At 41.0% G+C, this 19,252-nt stretch overlaps 1 protein-coding gene across 13 annotated transcripts in view; it reads right to left on the reverse strand.

Moving 5' to 3' along the window:
* The window catches only part of LOC111579000 (adhesion G protein-coupled receptor L2-like), an 85,791-nt gene that overhangs the window by 31,794 nt on the left and 34,745 nt on the right, over positions 1-19,252 (reverse strand). For 9 of the 13 annotated variants that reach the window (XM_023286045.3, XM_023286049.3, XM_023286047.3 and 6 more), the window contains exons 3-6: positions 17,716-17,929; positions 11,055-11,164; positions 8,755-8,769; positions 6,770-7,570 (exon numbers count right to left, since the gene is read on the reverse strand). In XM_023286045.3, coding sequence (XP_023141813.2) covers positions 6,770-7,570; positions 8,755-8,769; positions 11,055-11,164; positions 17,716-17,929 — 1,140 coding nt within the window. The remainder of the gene's footprint in view (positions 1-6,769; positions 7,571-8,754; positions 8,770-11,054; positions 11,165-17,715; positions 17,930-19,252) is intronic. The other 4 variants (XM_023286052.3, XM_023286046.3, XM_023286053.3 and 1 more) reach the window with 1 other exon arrangement.

The raw sequence follows: 19,252 nt of genomic DNA on the forward strand, positions 1-19,252 counted from the left end.
CCATCATCAGACACGTATCTCCATTTCCTGAGAGAGAACGGTGACAAAGCCCACATTTCATGTTTCACACTCATCAGCTGGTCAGGGGAATATTTGCTTTTTCATTCCTGTAAAACAGTAGAGTTTATTACAAAGCTGATATCTGGTGATGTGGTCAGGAGGCCACAGCAGGGAAGGAGCAGTGCTTCTAGAATGCTCACTACTACTAAAGAAAAGAGGAAAAATACACCCTACAGCATGGCTGCATTGTGACATTTCACTGAATGACCTTTTTCCCCTGACAGGAGCCCTGGCTAATTACCTTACACTCATTCAGTCATTGTGTGTCTGTCACCCACACATTCACGGGTTGGTCTGGCCAGCACCGCTTCTGTTAACAGCTGACATGCAGTTTGCATTACCAGATAATAATGAAGCTTTCAGTTACCACCCACAGTAACGACAGCGTTCGGAATTAGCTAAGAGTGACACAAAACAGACCAAGAAGCACCAAGGCAAGGCTGTTCTTGAGGAAGACATATAAAGAGCACTGAAGTAAATTTTAGTATTTTAGTATTAAAGATAAGTTTTAGTTATCCCTGAATAGACGTGGACCACTGATGCTATAACATAACAGCACAACAATGAAACGTTTAAAAAAGAAAAAAAATAAATGTTTCAAATATATTATGTAATGTAGATGAAGATTTTTTTTATTGACTTGGGAAAAGTGAGATGATTCATAGGCTCACTTGGCTGATTCAATATATGGATATAATGCAATACACGGGCAAGTGTAATTAGGTTTCACAATATTAAACCTCTCCATACCTGAGCAAACTTTTGCTTTTCCACAAGCTAATATAAGCTCTAATATGCATCTGCCTTTAACAGTGTGCTTGCATCGCCTGATTAACCTGCTTCTGAGACCCATTTTATTCTTGTTTGTTTTTTCAGTGTTTTTTGATATCCTGGTAAAAGTTAAATTTCAAGGTAAAAAGAAAAAAAAATACACATTTGTAATATTTGATCTCATTTTCAATTAATCTAACAATTATTTTCCACCACAGTTTCACAGAATGCAAGATAAGGACTTCAAAAACATAAATATTTATTAAATTGTGACTGAAAGTTAAGAAAAAATTGGAATAATCACATTATGAAGCAGATCGGAATCTCAAGGAAGAGATTTTATCAGCATTTAGACTTTAAAGCTCCAAAAAATCTATTTTGTTGATAAGCTTCTCACTAGAACAAAAGGATTCCTATATAAATGTAAAAGCCTTTTGTGCCTAATTTTGTATTTTTCTCACTAGTTTGAAGAAGGTGTGTCTTATTTGGAAAATGCGATGTCACATACAGATGGTGGTTTGTGTGGTTTCTGTCCATCAAGTGTGATGAAACTGCAGCAACATAGCCCTGCAAAAGCAGATCAGCTCAGCTCTGACTTTTCAATTGTCAATAAATGAAATTTTGATGTGGTTTTTTTTTGTTAAATTGCTGCTTATTTAGTGATAAATAATAAGGGTTGGTTTTGCTGATCAAATTATTTAACTGTTAACTTCAGTTCTACTGCATGAGTCAATAACTTTAGTAAATAATGTACATGCTGTTTTTGATATTTCTATGTAGGACTGCAATGATTGATTTTCACTATTGATTAATCTGCCTATAACTTTCATGACTGAAAGCAAAGCCTGTAAAATGCAAAACAATCTTTCTTACAGTTTCCCTGAGCCCAAGATGACAATAAATACTGTAAAAGCTTAAATGCAATGATATGAAACAGCATATCTTCACATTAAAGACGCTAATGAGAATGTTTTGGCCTTGTGACAGAAAAAAATGAAAACAATAATCAGTAAGTTAATTATGTTTATGTTTGCTGATATAGATTTTCAAATGGTTTTCCGGGCTAAAATACCTTTTTTGACAACTGCAAATATTTTTTTTACGTGATTACACACTTGATCATCGTGTCCTTTGTTCACGCTTTCAAGCACAATCATGAGAACATATTGCTTTAATTAGGAGGGGCACTCAGATGTTGACTGAGTGATTTTTTTAAAAAAATCAAAAACAAAATACCATCTTCGTGGGTGTTTATAGTCATCACGTCTTGGGCTTCATATCAGAGTGTGATTGCGAAGAACATCAGGAACATCAAAAATCCAACATATCTATTCAACACTGCATCAAGTAATGTGCTTGTCAGATGTCGATGCATCTGTGGGCTTATTTTGATGTCTCTGCACCATGCGCGCTACAATTTTCTTTTGATTGCGAAGAGCAAATTCCCCTCCAGTAAGAGCCCTGTGTCCTCTGATAGCACTCAACCAAGAGAGGGCTGCACCAATTAGCTACCATTTCTCTCAAGAGGCAGTGAAGTCACTCTTTATGGGCAATCTGACACCAAAGGCATACTGTTGCCATATGGTGAATAATAACCTCTTGCAAATAATGGAAGAGTTTGAGATTGAACACTTGAAAAATGACTGTCACCAGTGTCAAAACAGAGTGTGTAAATTAAAACAGAGCTAAAAGGAAGGAAAACCATTATGCAAGATCATCAATCAAGACATTGGAGATGAAGCAGAATTAGTTTCACCACTTTATAGCCCCCTAGAGTCATTTACGTATCTGAGAGGAAGATGACAAAAAATATTAAACCCTAATCAGATGATCAGAGGTGTAGATATTCTGTTTGTCCTTGCTTTTATAGCTGACGCGACTACGTTCAAAGAGTATTTTTTATCTCAGATTCCACACACACGCAGTCAGAGCAGTAAAAACTGTTTACCTGTCCATACAGACATCACAACAAATGGTTCATAAGCTGCCTAATACTTGCTATTAAGGGGAGAGCAATGACAACTTGCAGTCAAATTAAGCTGTTTTAATTGGTTTCAGTTTGGAAGCTGAATCACTTACAAGGCTAATCCTCCCAGTATACTAATAAATAGACCCAAACAACTCAAAGGAAATCACAATCATCAGCTAAAAATCATCCTTACATTAGCAGGAATCCATTTCTAAGCCACTTGAAATGATGAACAAACCTCCCGTTGTCTTCTATTGTTCCTCACATTGTGCACAAATGCAGGAAGGGAGAACAGTAAATATAATGCTAAATGTATGAGTGTGTGACTCTTAATATATCCAAGTATGGTTTGGTTTAGCTTGACTCAATAACAAGACTGTCTTAGGAGGATAAGAACTGTGTTGAAGCTACAGTTGGTCTTTTGCCTCTTTACCTAGAGCCAGTGCTGGTAATTAATGACAGAGAAACAAATCCCACAAGACATAAATTTTACATTAGGCTGTTTATATGCACTCATGCTGTTCTGCTTGATTCAAGCTTACGTGACGGGAGCTTGGCATCGAAGGTAAAGAGCTGCAAGACAATTCGTTTGCATTTTCTAATCCAACGCTAAAGAATATGTCATTATTCCTGTTGAATGGGGGGAAAACTCAAGTTGTTATGAAATTATTGCAGGGTCGACTGCTTTGTTGACACTTGTTCTTTAAAGAGCAGTAGACAGAAAAAGCTCCGCCCGACATATCCTGTGTCTGTGTGGGGTAATTTATGAGGCCTGAAACTGAATACCGTGGAGCAGCAGACATAGCACAGTCACAACGAGACAGTTTGAGTCATAAGAAGATGGCAAAGCAGCTCCCATTAAAGACACATGCATGCAGGGAGGAAGATATATGGGCAGACGGAAATATAGTCGGAGCCTCAACGCTCCCAAACTCACGTATAAACACCTAAATATGTCATAAAAACACGTAAAGTCCACTCATACAGTTTCCTGCCTTAAACCAACAGGCAGAACAATTAGAGCTCTTCCAAATCCCCCGACTCCTTTACTTCAGCTGCTATTTCTGTTGCCAAACATGATGCTTCAGAGGGTGGAACATAGGCTTAGCGTATGATATATCTATAAATGTCCTCCGACTTGGAGGCTCACCTGGAGGCGTCGTTCAGGGATATAAAAGTAAACCAAAGTGCAGCGAGGTGTACAGATGGATTTAGCCACAAAATGGCTGAACAAAAAAACCCAAAAAACAATAATACTATCAACTTTATGATGGAACGGCAGATATGCGTGGCGCATAAGATATTAAATACTTTTTTTGTAATTCAACACAGAGCCCACTTGTGCTCACTTCTAGCAGATTACAGCAAGTAGCTAAGCCTTTTGGACAAAGCCATTAATTTTATGCCTCTCGTCTTTAAGGCCTCAAATCAATGCTACCTCAAAGACAAATTCATTTTCTCCTTTCCTTCCTTGTTAGTTTGAACTGCTCTGTGCAATTACAGGCTCCTCTGATTGTTTTTTTGAATTCCTTGGACTGAAATCAGTTAACGTCGTTGCAGATCACAGAGAATACATTACCGGTGTCCTTCTAAATTTTGTAGCTCTGCGTAAATAGATGTGCTTTTTATTGGCATGCATCTCTTTTAGAGAGACCTCTGAGGAGGTGGACTCTCTCAGTATTGACCATGAGTGTTTTGTGTTCACAATGCATTAGCAGCGCATAGATGTTTTCTCTAAATCTGTGTGAATTGTTTGGAAGAATAAGGGGAAAGATCAATATGGGGAATGATCCTGGCTAATCACTTCAACTGGGGCCAGAATTAAGAAACCTGCAGTGTTACAAGCGCTCTTCACAAGGTAAAAGAAATACAGACAAGTTGCTAAGGTCAATTATTTTCTGCTTTGATCACTTTGCTTAAACTCCTTTAATATAAACCCCTAATCCTGCTGGCGTTTCAGCACATCTCCAGGATGAGCATTACAGTCAAGGTTGATGGTTCTGACAGAAAAGGACACCGACGCTCATTGTATTACATGAGTTCGAAAAAGGAGAGAGACACATTGGGTTTGGTGTTCGAGGTAACTTCAGTCTGTGGTCGATGAATCTTAATGGGCACAATTAATTTCCTTTACGCCTCAAGTGCCCCTCAGTTTCGGAGAGAGAGAGACATTATTTCAGCACCATTAGATTACCCTGCAGAATAGGTTGTTTAATTCTACGGCATATCATGGGCAGCAATAAATCCTAATAGCTACACAGTAAAGAAGTTAAAGGTGTAGATCTGAAAAAAAGAAACCTAATAAACAAGAACCAATTATTTTCAAGTGCCATTCACAAAGCCTGGCTGGCTGCTGCTGGCCTTGACATCTCAAGATGCCGCTGTTCTCCTTCTCGAATACACAACATTTCAAAATTTTCTCATAAAGCACACTTAATGACAAGTTCTTCTGCAAAGACGCAGATTTCTGATAGGCTCAGTGGCAGGAAACTGGTACTTAGAATAATGAGTGAAATCAACAACTGTGTTCTGTTGAGTTTCTTGATTAAATACACTGCTCCTGCAGCAAGTGGCAGCACCAAGCCTATGTGGCATTTATGTTTACCGAGGCATTACAGTAGCTGAGAGAGCACATTAAACCCTTCACTGAAAATGCTCTGTGATGGCCACTTTCCTCCTCTCCCGGAGACTCTTTTCAGACAAGGAGGGTAATTATGATAATTCAGTTGTTAATTACATTTACATACATCAGGACGTGAACAGTTGAGCAGGCAGTTTGCGTGCATGGCGAACTCATTAAAGTCTGAGTATTTTTCATATCTCCTCTAACATACTCTTAATTGACGCTTTGGTTGTTCAGCAAAACAGACACAAACTTGGAGGCCCCCCTTGGGTGTCGAGTTATCATGCTGCGGAGATTCCAGGGAACAGCAGGAAAACAAACAGACGTGTTGACAAGAGGCCAGAGTTCAGGAGCACACAGCCTCCATTGAGACATCAACGCCACAACGCCCCCCCACCCCCACCTTCAACAGCTCAGGTCAAGAATCAGATTTCTCCCCTGGCGTCCCCCCGCGAATATCCAGAAGTTAAAAATCATAGTCTAATCTGGACCAGCGCTCGGGGGCAACCTGAGCCTCCAACGTATCATTGAGTAGGGTCAAGATTCCTGTTTCCCCACTTCATACAGGAGACTTAACCGGGCTCTATGGGATAAGTTGGCTGCAGTCAGGTAATTAAACCCATTATCAGCTTGATGTAAGGTCCCTGTCTGATGACACGTATGTCGCCTCCCAGCACTTCACAGATTAATTTAAGCCCTCTAACCGCCTGACAAGATTCTTCACTGTAATTGATCTCTCTTTTCAGCCATTCTTCTACTCTGATTCACCATGTGGTACATAACTCACACACACACACTTCAGCCTGGTGGTTTGAAAAATATTATCCCACAATAGGACGGCAATTATCTCCTGATTTGTAGCAAAAATGGCTTCGGTGAAGTTGATGAGGTAACTATGGCAACGCAACTTGAAATCCTGAGGTGGGGAAGAGAGGATAACCTTTGTCATACTGTGCATGATATTTCTCAAACATATTCCCGGCATTAGAGGGAAGTTCAGGAGGGCAGTGTTCATAATGGTTTTGGATAAGGCCTGAGATTAAAGAATTTGATAGGGTCCAAGATTCAGCTGGAGAGAGTGCCTCAGCTTGCCTCATGGTAATAAAGAAGCAGGCTTTTGTAGCGCCGCGCTCCCACTGGGAGCTATCCCTCATTCCAAGGTGAATCAGTAATTTCTGTCTGCAAATGAGCCCTTTCCCCAAGACTAACACAACCCTCTTTTCTTTATCACACCTGAATTGCATCCAAAATTAAAAGGCAGCCATCTGCGACATCCCACGCTGCAGCCAAACAATAAAAGAATTACATAAAGACAACCAACTAAACAAAAATGGAGCAGTTCTCACCCTCAGCAGGATCTGGCGGCCCGAAGTCCAGATCGTAGCGCAGGATGTAAAAGTTATTCCACACGTACAGCTGGTTGTCCCTGGGGTTGTAATCCACAGCGGTGATGTACTGGTACTGGTTGGGGAAGAGGATGTCGGTGTACTCGCCCTGGCTCAGCTTGGTGTTGTAGATGTAATCGATTTGGCTCCGGCTGGCCTCACTCTCGTTCTCTTCATAGGTCGATCGCACTACATGCAACACACCGCAGACCATGAAGGCGTTGGAGGCGGAGCGCTTGTCGTACGCCGTTTCCCACGTGGCCTCGAAGCGGAGCGTATAGGGGTTGAGCTGGCTCACCACGATGCGCCCGTTGTTCTGCTCTGTGGCGTAGATCACCCACAAGCCTCTCTCATCTACTGCGAGATCAATGTCCGTCTTGCCCCCCCAGCGGTACGGTGAGGTGTCGTGATAGTTGGCGTTGTTGACGATGGCCTCGCCACTTTTGATGCGTGTGCGCAGGTCAAACTTGACAATGTTGCGAGTGCGTTCCTTGTTAAAGAAGATGGCACCATCATAAGCTACGAAGCCTGTCCCGTCAACACGGTGCGGCAGTTTATAAGTGGTCGTCTGGCGACCGTTTTTGAAGTCCTCCAGAGAGGCATACTCGATGAGAGTGTCGGTGCGGTACGGCGTCCAGGGCATGAAGAAGACTTTGTCTCCGGCCTGCAGCGGGTCTTTGCACCACGACCCCGCTTGCTGCTCGGCCTCGAACAGGAAGGTGGCGGCTCCTACACCCTTCAGAGTCCCAGGACAAATGAAAACTAGTGACAGAGAAGAGAGCGAAACAAAACACAATAAGGCAAAATATTAAAAAGACACATAATAGCACATTTGACAGGCATCATTCTCGCTGCTGTACGACTCAAGTGCAGGACAAAAAGATCAGGGACTGTGAATTTGGAGGAATCTTTTATCTAGTGCTTTTGTACTACCGCTAATGAATAGGGGAAAAGAAAAGAAAACAAATGTATGTGTCATAGTGATTATTTGGAATGAAAAATGTCAGGTTAAGAGAACTTGCATCTCAAGGGTCTGCTGCTACATCCTAACAGGGACAAAACAAAATAAAATGTGAACCAAAAATATAAAAACCCTGCAAATGAAAGACATGGGAAATGGAAGGAGTAGAATTCAGTGTTTTTTTTCTCCTCAAATACCAGCCTGTCTCTGATGTCAAATGCCACATAAACAGCTGGGTATATGGACACACTACACATGCATACTCACATAACTAAGGTCATAAACCAAAATGATAAGGGGACAGACTTCACATCTTGTGATAAGAGTGAACAACAGGTTGTTAATGGTGGTGGTGGCAGCAAAGCAGAGGTAAAATGAAAGTGGAGGTTGGGGAGTAGATTGAACAACAGTGGTAAAGGATTCTCACTACTTCTGTGGCAAAAGACAAGAGTAACCACTGATGGGTGAGGGAGGCCATGGCAAGGTTCCCATTTAGACGGTTTTTAATTAATTGGTTCTGGATAAAAAAGGGACACAGTGAATTCTTGTTTTTCTTTGCAAACTTTTTTTTCAGTCTGTGCCAATCTCACTCAGCCATCACTGCTATTTCACATCACGTGCTATGGGTGCAGCAGAAATTGGGCCAAGCAAACTAAGACTGAGCCAAATAAGAATATATACACAACTAGTCATTCTTCAAGGGTTAAAAACAGTGCTAAGCAAGAGTCCCTGGAACAAATCGACACCGAACAGTTGGTGTTTTCTTTCACATTGCGAGGGAAAACTACATTTGATGACCGTGGATGTTATTTGAAAATTCTGTTCATTTGGACTCCATGGGTGCAAACAATCCTCCTATGGGTTTAGCATTTGACAGGAGAGGCAATCAGGAGGGGAAGGGGGGAGACGTGAGGGGGAGCTGTACTCAACACCACAGAACAAGGAGCCGAAGGAGGGGGAGGGAAGGAGCAGACCACTCATTTACCTTTTTGCTCCACTTCTATTTCAGGCATTGGAAAAGAAAGCAAAAAAAGAGTGCAAAAGGGAGAGAAAGGTTATCATGAGTCAACTACCAAGTACAAAGAGAAGAATTAGTTGGAGGGTATGACCATGAGATGAACCACAGGGCTGCTTAGGAAGGAAGAGCTAGAGGGAAAAAAAAATAAGATGTTTGTTAGCGTAACGGCCTCTCATCCTAGGATATAAAAACAGACAAGTTATGACTAGAGACAAGCTATGTGCCATGCTTTCCAGCGCATTAAACTTCTCATTCTTACCGTCTTTATCTGCCAACAAAATAATGCATTGGCCACTGTAAAAGCAGAATAAATCCCTCTAAAAATGCTTCCCCTAAGTGGCAGGAGAAAAATAAAAAACCCAAAGTCCTGCTCATATTTAGATGGATAACATTCTTGGAGAAACAGCACAGGAATTATTTTTGGCATATATTGACTGAGGGTGGAATTTGTTCAAACTTTATAAACACAAATCAAAACTCGACTCCAAACTTGCTCGCCCACACACGTAAAACATGACACGGTGCTAATGTTACAGACCACGCTCTTAAATGAGCCAAAGAGAGCAACAGCATATGAGATGACTGATGGATAGTCGGCCTAATATGGAGTTTCTTTAGTGGTCTGTTGAAGCTGCGTATACTGGGTGGAGGGGCGAGAGGCTGGAGACAATATGTGAAAGATTGGAAGTTAAAAAAAAAAGAAAAAATACATAAAAAGAGAGCAAAGAGGTTAGTCGGGGGAGGTGGGGGGACGGGACAGGAGGTTAAAGGGAGGTCTGTTTGAAAGAAGAAGAAAAAAAGAGTGAATATTTCTGAAAGTGTTTACATTTCATCAATTTAAATACTAAGTACTTTCACAGGCACGGATGAAGCCGAGAGCTGCTTTTATAAACTACTCTACAACACCCTTTTAAGGTAGATTAACTTAAATCAGATACCAGAGACAGTTTAAAATAGTGCTGGATTTAACTAACTCAACACTACATTTAAATAAGCCAATTTCCCAGTGGAAGACGATGAATGACTGAGCAGAAGAGTTTGGGTTTAATCTGAGGACAGATGCAAAACTATCTCACAATTTTAGGATTGTTACCCTGCCTTACACTAATATCTTCTTTAATGTGATTCCACAGGAAATTAGTGAATTAACTTTTCTAATGTAACACAGTGTACCCTGGTCGGCAATATCTCAGTGAAAGACAGTGAATCTTAAGTCAATGCCATTAGATCTATTTAAAAGATTAGATCATTGACATTACATATTTTCCTCCCTCATGGTACCAAGTCATGCAGAAAGTTTTGATTTCATCTGCCCAGGTGTGGAAATGTCTACCTCTAACGCCATATAAATACAAGACACAGAGTTTTTTAAAAAGAAAATCATAGGGGCTATTTGTTCAGCAGAAAGTAGTTTCAGTGAAAACTATTCAGAGCAAGGTCTGTGCATGATCCATGGCCAGCAGCAAAACTGTTTCTGAAAAAGATTTTACTGTTGGATTACTTTAAATATAAATATCATTGCTGGGAGACAGGGATGTGGTTCAGCTGGCATTTATCAGGTCCAGCATCAAATCTGCTTCAATTGCTTTTTGAATTTAATTTGGATTTGCTTTCAGTGTTTGGAGTTAAAATAATATGTAACTACAACTAAAAGATTTGATTTATATCTGAAATTACCTAAAATAAACTAAAAACACTACAGTTATAGTTATAGCAAATTAATGTTAACCTGAAAAGACAAAAATGCTGACAATACTGAATATGCTGATATGTATAAACGTTTATCTGGCTGAATTGCAAAAAACACACAATCAAATTCTGCACAGGCAGGAAGCACATTAAACAAAAAAAAAATACAGATTTTGCTGTTAGAGATTTAGCAACAATTAGCTAAAGCTTATCAACCACCACTGAAAATGGCTTTTTAACTTTACATGAATGTTTCTTAAATAAGAGAGCAGAGGGAGAAATATGGACAATAACACTATAAGAACCTCATCCTAAAGAGAAATATAAAATACTGAAACAATCTGCATGGCTGGATTCCACTAGAGATAATTGAGACAATCTTTTTTTTTTTCATAATTAGGGTGAACTGAACTTCAAAATGACTGAAACTTGTTATATATTTCAATATATTGAGTTGAAGTCTCATCTGTAAGACAAACTGCAAAGTATTGGCAAATGAAGAGAGACTGTAGTTACCATCACACACTTGAATAACACACAATGACATTTCAGTATGAAATACTTACTATCGTACTTACTATAGGGAACACACTCATACTGGACCTCTAAGTACTTGTAGGTGCCAGGGCATGGATCAGGAAAGACATCAGAGCCAGTGACAACCACACACTGCGTACGGTTGTTGCACCTAGAAAAAAAAAAGATTGACCAGAGATTTCATCATGACTACCCACAGCAAGAGAACTCCGCAAAGACAACATTAATAACACAGAGGGGGGAAAAGTTCATCGTTACAGCTACATTGAAATTGATGAAATCCCGGCCAGGACTGTCACATATGCATTCTAGTTTAAAACCTTGGCAAACAGAGAGAAGAATGAAAACATTAAGGAAGGAGTAAATGGATGTGATGTGACGAATGAAAGAGTGAGAGAGCTGCTAAAGGCATGTTAGGAATTAGTGTCTTCATACCGCTATTGAGAGAGAAGACATTCATTAAAACATCCACGACAGGTGGCAGCGACATGCAGTGGACTGGAATGGTTGGCCTCTAGTGAAACAGAGCAGCTCCTCTGCTTGTACGCAACAAACAAGACATAAATGTGTCATTTCTGCGAGAGGTTATTTGCCTTCCAGTATGAAATGGTGTCCCTCAGTGATTTCACAGTCTGATGTGTGAATTGGAAAGATAGCTCGAGTGTGTCTTCACTTGTGTGTATGTGTGTACGTGTGTGTGTACGTGGTTGTGTGTGTGTGTGTGTGTGTGTGTGTGTGTGTGTGTGTGTGCATTAGCAGATGTTTCTGGGTGCTAAAAAAGTTCAAGTAAAGAGGGAGAGTGGAGGGAGGGGATAAAAGAACAGCAGAGGACTCAGTTTGTGTAAATACTGTATAGGGTGAAATTGGCTCCACTTCAGTCAAGCTCTCTTGAGGCCAAGGGATTGAAAATAATGTCAGCAGTGACAGAGGCAAACAAGAAAAAATTGGCACCAAAATGGGACATTCAACAATTTGCGAGGTTGAGATAAATATTTCAGAAGGTCAGTGGCAGAGATGCACGTTGGACATACACTTCAATGTTGGACGAAGCGCCATTAGACATGCAAGAGGCTTTCTGTCACTGCAAAAGGGGATCGTGCTTCAGAACAACCAGACAAAACCATGACGGTGCACTTTTAACTATGTGGGATGTTAAAGGGATGAATACAAAGGTAAATGTACGTACATTAACCAGAAAGAGGACCTACTCCTCAAGCCACACTCTAAATCCAGCTTTGCATTTTCATAGCAAAACCCCTCTATTCAAACTAATGGATTATTAAACAAAAATATAGGAATTAAAAGGCGTGAAGTCCATTAAGGAGTTAACAAATAGCATCCGTGATGGTTTAAACATCTCTGATAATTCGGTGCCAGCTGCACTTAACAGATCTACTTTTGCGGCTTCGCTGCAGTGAATGCTCAAGAGAGCCGCTGTGAAGGAGAAGGGTCACTGCATCAAAATGTGAATTGACTGACAGCAGATGAGAGTAACAGAATCACCTCAAATGCACCCCGAGATATTCTATTTATTTCAGTCCTAAGTGATTCTAAGGCTGACTGACAACAGCTTCCAGTGGTCGAAAGTAAATTTACTCAAGTACTGTATTTACTACCAGCTGGGGAAAGTGTAGCTGCCATTGTTTTCATCTTGAGAGTGTGTGCGTGTGTGTGTGTGTGTGTGTGTGTGTGTGTCATGTTGGCAAGCTGTGGTCCTGGAGACAACTGCTGTAGCAGGAACGACCACAAAAGCGGTTTTGAGGATTCTAGCAGGTGTTTATATGTCTGACTGTGGACAGATTGTGCCAACATTATAACCTCTCAACTGTACAATATGCAGTTCTACAGGTGTGTAGCTGAGAACAAAACAAAGTTGAAAACTGGATGTGATCCGAGTATTCACAGAGCACTCATGGGTAGGAATGTTAACATGCTGACGCAGCTTTTAACTGTGTGCTTCATTTTGGGTACCTACTCAATTTCATAGGAAAATAATGTGCTCAATCTCAGTCAGGTAACAAGAGAGGTTGTTACTTGCAGATTAATATTTAAATCTGGACACACAAAAAAAAATCAAAAAAACATAATTTTAATACAGAATACAGTCCTCCTTCTGCAGCTCTTTCCTCTCCTCTCTTTGTTTTAAGTTCCTCCAACCAGATGATCGCATGCTTCAAACGCTCAGAGGCAGTCAAGCTAAAAGTCAACATTCATTTGTGACTTCACCTGGGATGCAAACCCCACTCTCCCATGGAAAGTCCACCATCTAAGCATGTCTTCATGTTGACTTTTTTGTCTTTGTATATTATCTCATCTAATCAGTGAAAAGGCTTCAGTGATTGAATGAAATCTCCCGTCACGGGCTAGATTTTCTAAAGCATGAAAATGGAGCAGGGGAGGAAGTGCAGAAGTCTAGTTTCTTCTCAGACCACTTGAAACTAGGCCTGGATGATAAAACGATAGTCGGTAGTAGTGGTGAAAGACACATGAATACAATAAGGAATCTGCCTGTGTCAGTGGTTGATCATTTCACTTAATTGCATCAGATGCAAACTGCCATGAAAAATGGAACTGCCAAGTTTTGCTCACTGAACAAACTCAAAGTGTGCTTCCAGTCTGGTTCTGCTCAGCCTGTTATTGATAATGGAGCCCGCTTTGCCCTCTGTTGTTCCCTTGCGGCTGCCGTGCAGGTCTCCCGAGGCATGCTAGTCTCCCGTGGTGGATGCAAGGGACCAGCTATTGCCCTTGGGAGATGGCTTTTGCAGCCTAAAAGCACCCACAACCCTGAGTCCCCTGCTAAATCCACCAAAGCATCGCACTCCAAAGCAACAGCCTGCTCTGAGCACTGACAGACTTTATGTCAGGATAAACTTAGAAGCCGATGTAGGATCCCTGTCTGGTGATACGCCATCACTTTAACCTCCCTGTGGTGCAGCAGGCTGACCTGCTTGTCCTCTGTGTGCCTCCAGCTTTTACTGCCTTTTCTTTTTATGTGTGTGAATATGTGAGATGATTTCTTTATCCTTGCTACTCCACCAAGGAACGTGGCAGGGTTATGTGGCATTGGTTTGTTTGTCTTTCTGTCTGTTTGTCTGTCTGTTAGCAACATTACTCAGAGTCAGATGAACAGATTTGGATGAAATTTTCATGAAAGATCAGAAATGGCAAAAGGACCAACTGACTAGATTTTGGCAGTGATGCGGCTTTTAGTCTGGATCCACGCATTTGTTATAGATTTCTGTATCATTGCGAGATAGCGCCATGGCATCACTGTAACTATGACTACAAGTGAACACTACGTCAGCTGCCTGCTGATGATCACATGATTGCGATCCTACGACAAATTGACCGCTGCGGACTTATCCATTGGAAATGACACAAGGAACAAATGATTAAATTGTGGAGGTGTTTCTGAGCCCTGTTAATTCCCGCCGCCTGCTACATATTTAGGTGACGTGATTTGGTATCCGTAACATAACGTACACATGCATAACACACGTCTGTGCTCAGCGCAAGGTCATTTTGTTTGTGGGTGCATCTATATTAAATGGCCACAGACTATAGTGCCGTGAATTCTGATCATCAATAACGAATAAGCGAATGCTGCATTTCTTATTTAAAAAAAAAAAAAAAAAAAAAAAAAAAAAAAAAAGCATTTCTGACAATACCATATGGTGGAATCAACATCCTTGGTGGAGTATTGTGCTCTCTGAGTGCCTTTCTAGTTTGTTTTTATGTGTAACTGTGTTTTATATGCGTGTTTTTGAATTGCTGTGTTAACATTAAAATGATTACCTGTTCAAATTATTCTGGTAAAATTAAAAAAAAAACATTTTTTCTTTTGTTCTTTAATGAAAACAGGTCATTTAAAAATTACCAAAAATTATTTATTATATCAAATAAAACAAAACATTTTTATCACCTAGCAATTCTTGGATTACAACATGCTATAAGATTAGTATGGAAATTTTTGCTTGACGATCCCTCAGTTATACCATATAAACTATATAATTAGCTCCCTTGATATAATGAACTGTACTGATGGTGTAAGTATACAACAGCATATCAAATAGTTACAATTAATTTTACCAGGACGAACAACAGCATTCAAGTGCAGCTTACACATTAATGCATCAGTAATAATAACCCACTAAAAACATACAAAGAATAATTTTGCATAATGAGTATTTTATTTACAATACTTGACTGAGGAATAACAAGCTGTAAACACTCGCACCTCATGAAGTTGCTACTACGAGCAACATTAGAGCTCATTTGGAGTTGTGTTACTGGCAGACTTATAAATATTCACTCTGCTTTTAACTCTGGTTTTGGTCTCTACCACCTCCAGAGGGAAATATCTGACTATATGAAATATAGACGTTCCACTGAGCAGTCAGTTGCAGACAGTCGGCTCCTGTTGCTGTTGCGGAAGAGATAGTGTGCAGTCAGTTTCTACAGAGCCTTTTTGCTGAAATCACTTTGTGCTTTGACATTTACAGTTTGATGAGAGTGGATTCTGAGACTAAATCAGAACATTTAAGTTGCTCGCCGGAAAACCAAAGCAACGAGTTAAAAGACAACACAACGCTTTGCAGAACTGAGAGAGCTGGGAGATGATTCTCTGTGGGTTCATCATAACAAGAGAAAATCGTTCATATTGCGTATTATCATTTGATCCACTGTAAGTACAAATATTGATTATTCCACCTTTAAGTAAAGGATCTAAATACTTCCTCCACCACTGCTAATTCCTTTAAAGCTCTGGCATTTATGTTACTGTAATTCTTAGTTGCTCCTGCATTGGAGAAAAGCGGCATGTTGTTGCTAAGCATTCTGATAGTCTTCCTCTGTTTCAATCTCTATTGCACTGAGCAGGATGTCTCGGTAGTGAAGTGCTTGAATCCTGATTTCTTTCTACCAAAGAGGTGCACCTTTGACCAGGTAAAAGACTCGTTCTGTTAGCTTTACCGGGTAAAGCAGTACAAGACCTTTTAAAAACGGTAATGGAAGGCAACAGAATGTCTGTATTTAGATTATCTTTTCATGAATACTTTTTAAACCTGTGCAGTCTGAAAACAGCGAGGTGGACGGAAGATAGCAGACAGAGAGAAAGGTCAGACATACCGTCCATTTACAGTACATCTCTGAGGGAACGATCACCTGAATATTAAACAGCCCCTCTAACCTGCAGTTCCATCAGTTCCTTCATACATCTTTCATCCAGCTACTTTTTTGTCAACAACCAAACATTTTATTTGACAAAAACACTTTGATGTAGACATTGAAAATCAAGCCATTTGATTCCTGTCTAGTTGTTTTTGTTGTGAATGACAGGCTGCTGATGAATACTTTCTGTCGCAATTTCCAAACCAACAAAACTGCCACTCTATGCGGCAGACTCCCCACTGTTTCTACCTCCCCAGTCTAGTTTAATATGTTTGTTTATCTGTCTGCGGTGCTATTGCCTTTTGTTAATCTTGATGATACTGGCAGAGCATTCTGTCTTAATGTGTGGCAGTTTAAATACCCTTGTTCTGGTTTGCTGCAGACTGAAGGAGGACTGATCGGGGTCTCCCAGAGCTGTGTGACTGCTTTAACGTCCCCGGTTATCACATCAACCTTAATTACGGTCAGGAGCCCATTTCCTCTGATCTGAACCATTAGAATAATTCTGGTTAAGGGCTTGTGGCACAGACTCTTCTCGGCTCTGCCTCCAGGGAATCTTCGATGGAGATAAGTTTGAAGTGCAGCTCCAACAAGTGAGAGCCTGACTTGTCAACAGATGTGATGCACAATGTAGCAGGTTGCAGCCAAACCAAGGGGCATGGGCACTGTCAGCAGAGTGTTACTGTACGAATGTACTAGGACGGTGGTGTAAATTTAGAATGACAGAGCAAGACAGCAGGGCTTGATCTATTCCTAAAACTATGCTTTAGTGCTGCATCTCGTGGGGGGTAAATACAGAAGAGAATGAGGCAGGGAAAATCCCAGAGGTTTAGGATGGTGGGCGATGATGCTCGGAAGCTAGCTTAAGGGGGAGAGCAGGTTAGGACGGAGCAGTGCATTAGAAGATGAACTGTGCTGGTTACTATTTATGAATAGTTCATCGAGTGCCCTTTAAAAATACACACACCTCTAGGGGTAAGCAGCAGTCGAGTTGAAGTGTTGCTGTGCTGTCGTTTGACAGCGAGGCAGCATCCTGTGAGAGGGTAACCAGGATAAAAGGCATGATGATGGGCATTGCTCACTACCTGAGGCAAAGCCACTTCAGTGCACTACAAGTGTTTGAACAAAGCAAGCCCAATGTTCCAGATAGGGAATTAAGAGGGTGTGCATGTGACTCGCACTCTCTCTGAGTTACACTGATTATGACTCAAACAGAAGCAACAACGCACAGCTGGTGTGAAGAGCTCTGCCGCATGGATGTCAATTCCTGCCTGTCAAGAATTAATCTGCGCCCCAGTTTACTAAATTTCAAATGCCACCTACATAATCTAGTCAATGAAGGAATAAATACAATTTAAAAGGTGTGAGATGTCGATTAATTGTCCGGTATGTAGGTGGCAGCGGGAGGCGAGTGATAATTTAAACAGTTCTTTTGTGTGCAGAAACGTTAGAAAATGAGCTCCATACTTTTCCTGCTCAGCTCCTGGTTGTGTTTGTGAAATGAGATCCCACCTTTCCCCCCCAGTGTTTTACCTTTGTGATATAATCTTGTAGGCATCGGGGAGGTAGCAGTTGACATTCTCCATCTGGAACGGGTCAGCGTCACAGATCTTGTCATCAGTCCGGCCGTAGTTGGCCGTCTCGATCATAATGACATCACTCCCCGGGCAGCGGAGATCAATTGCATATCCTTCACATGAGAGCTCTCTCCGGACCAGACCAAAAGGGAGGGCTGCACGGCTGAACCCTGACAGAGGGCGAGACAGAGACACAGAACAAACTTTAAGCAAATAAAAAATGTTAATAAGTTAAAAGGGTCACTGCTCCGATACAATGAGACCACACATCATGCAGTAAAAATCCACTGGCACAAAATAAATAGGCAACAGCAGTCCAATGTTTACCACAGTTTTAAACAGACGGGCCATTACACGCGATACAGGAATGGGGAAAGACGAAAGAATTCATCCCCTCATCTCTCTGTGGTCTTGGCTGTTGGCTAAGACATCAAATCTTGACTCACTGGAGACCAATGGCAATCTCATAAATTCTTGAGCAAATACAAAAGCTACAGTGCATCAGAAAGGCCTCCACCTAAAGAGGACATCCACCGCAGAGCCAAACCTATCCGGACTCACAACAGTTTGTTTTACAGTCGTACAAACCCCCTCATTTGTTTCTTTTGCTTTACTTGCTCTGCAAAGAAAGACAGAGAAAAAGGCAGAATCCCGGCAGAATGGAGTGTAATATAATCCATTTTACAGTACCGACGATCGAACAGGGGACAGTCTGGAGTCCACACAGGAGGAAAAATCTATAGACGGAACACAGCAGATGGGAGCACAGCCAAATAGCTCTGCTTTGGGGGAATATTAACTATTTCTCTCAAATCTGTGCCCTCTTTCGGCAAATTACCTTGGAACAGGTTATTCCCCTGGATTTCCGTTTTTTGTTTTTTTTTTTTAAGTAATACAATGTCATGTCAGAAATAGAGAAGATCTACAGATATGACAATTTGCAAAGAGAGAAGAAAAATACAGAGAGAAGGAAAAAGAAACCCATTATCACAGAATAAAATGATTCAAGCTTAAAAAAAATGTAACTGTCTGCAATTCTGAGACAACAATTAGGTAAAATCTAAGTAGAACATGGAAATGTGTTCAATTTAAGAAGTGCAAGCCGAGCGCCGCTTGAACTGCCAATAATGGCCGTTGTTTGCAGCAATGGTGGGCCCCCGAGGGAGCAGCTACCATTTGTATTTTCTGCATTGCTCTCCCCTAATTAGCCCTCCTTTCAGCCTGTTACCTTTTCCATGCTCCTATTGGCTCCCGAGCATTGTCATGTAATAACACTTACCACCCCGGGTTCACTTTGCCCCCTCACTCTAATTATCCTCACACTTTTGACAGTCAGGGCCTGACGCAATTAGCATTGTTTGAGCTGCTCAAAGCTGAAGTGATTCCGGCTTGAAATTCCTACCCTTAAACCCCGACCCACATGTCTGCTAGTCATTTCAGCCTGCTGCGCCTGGCTCAGATATAATGATATTCTATGTCAGTCTGCACATGTC

This window comes from Amphiprion ocellaris, chromosome 10 (assembly GCF_022539595.1).
Source record: "Amphiprion ocellaris isolate individual 3 ecotype Okinawa chromosome 10, ASM2253959v1, whole genome shotgun sequence".
In the NCBI taxonomy this organism is placed as follows: Eukaryota; Metazoa; Chordata; class Actinopteri; family Pomacentridae; genus Amphiprion; species Amphiprion ocellaris.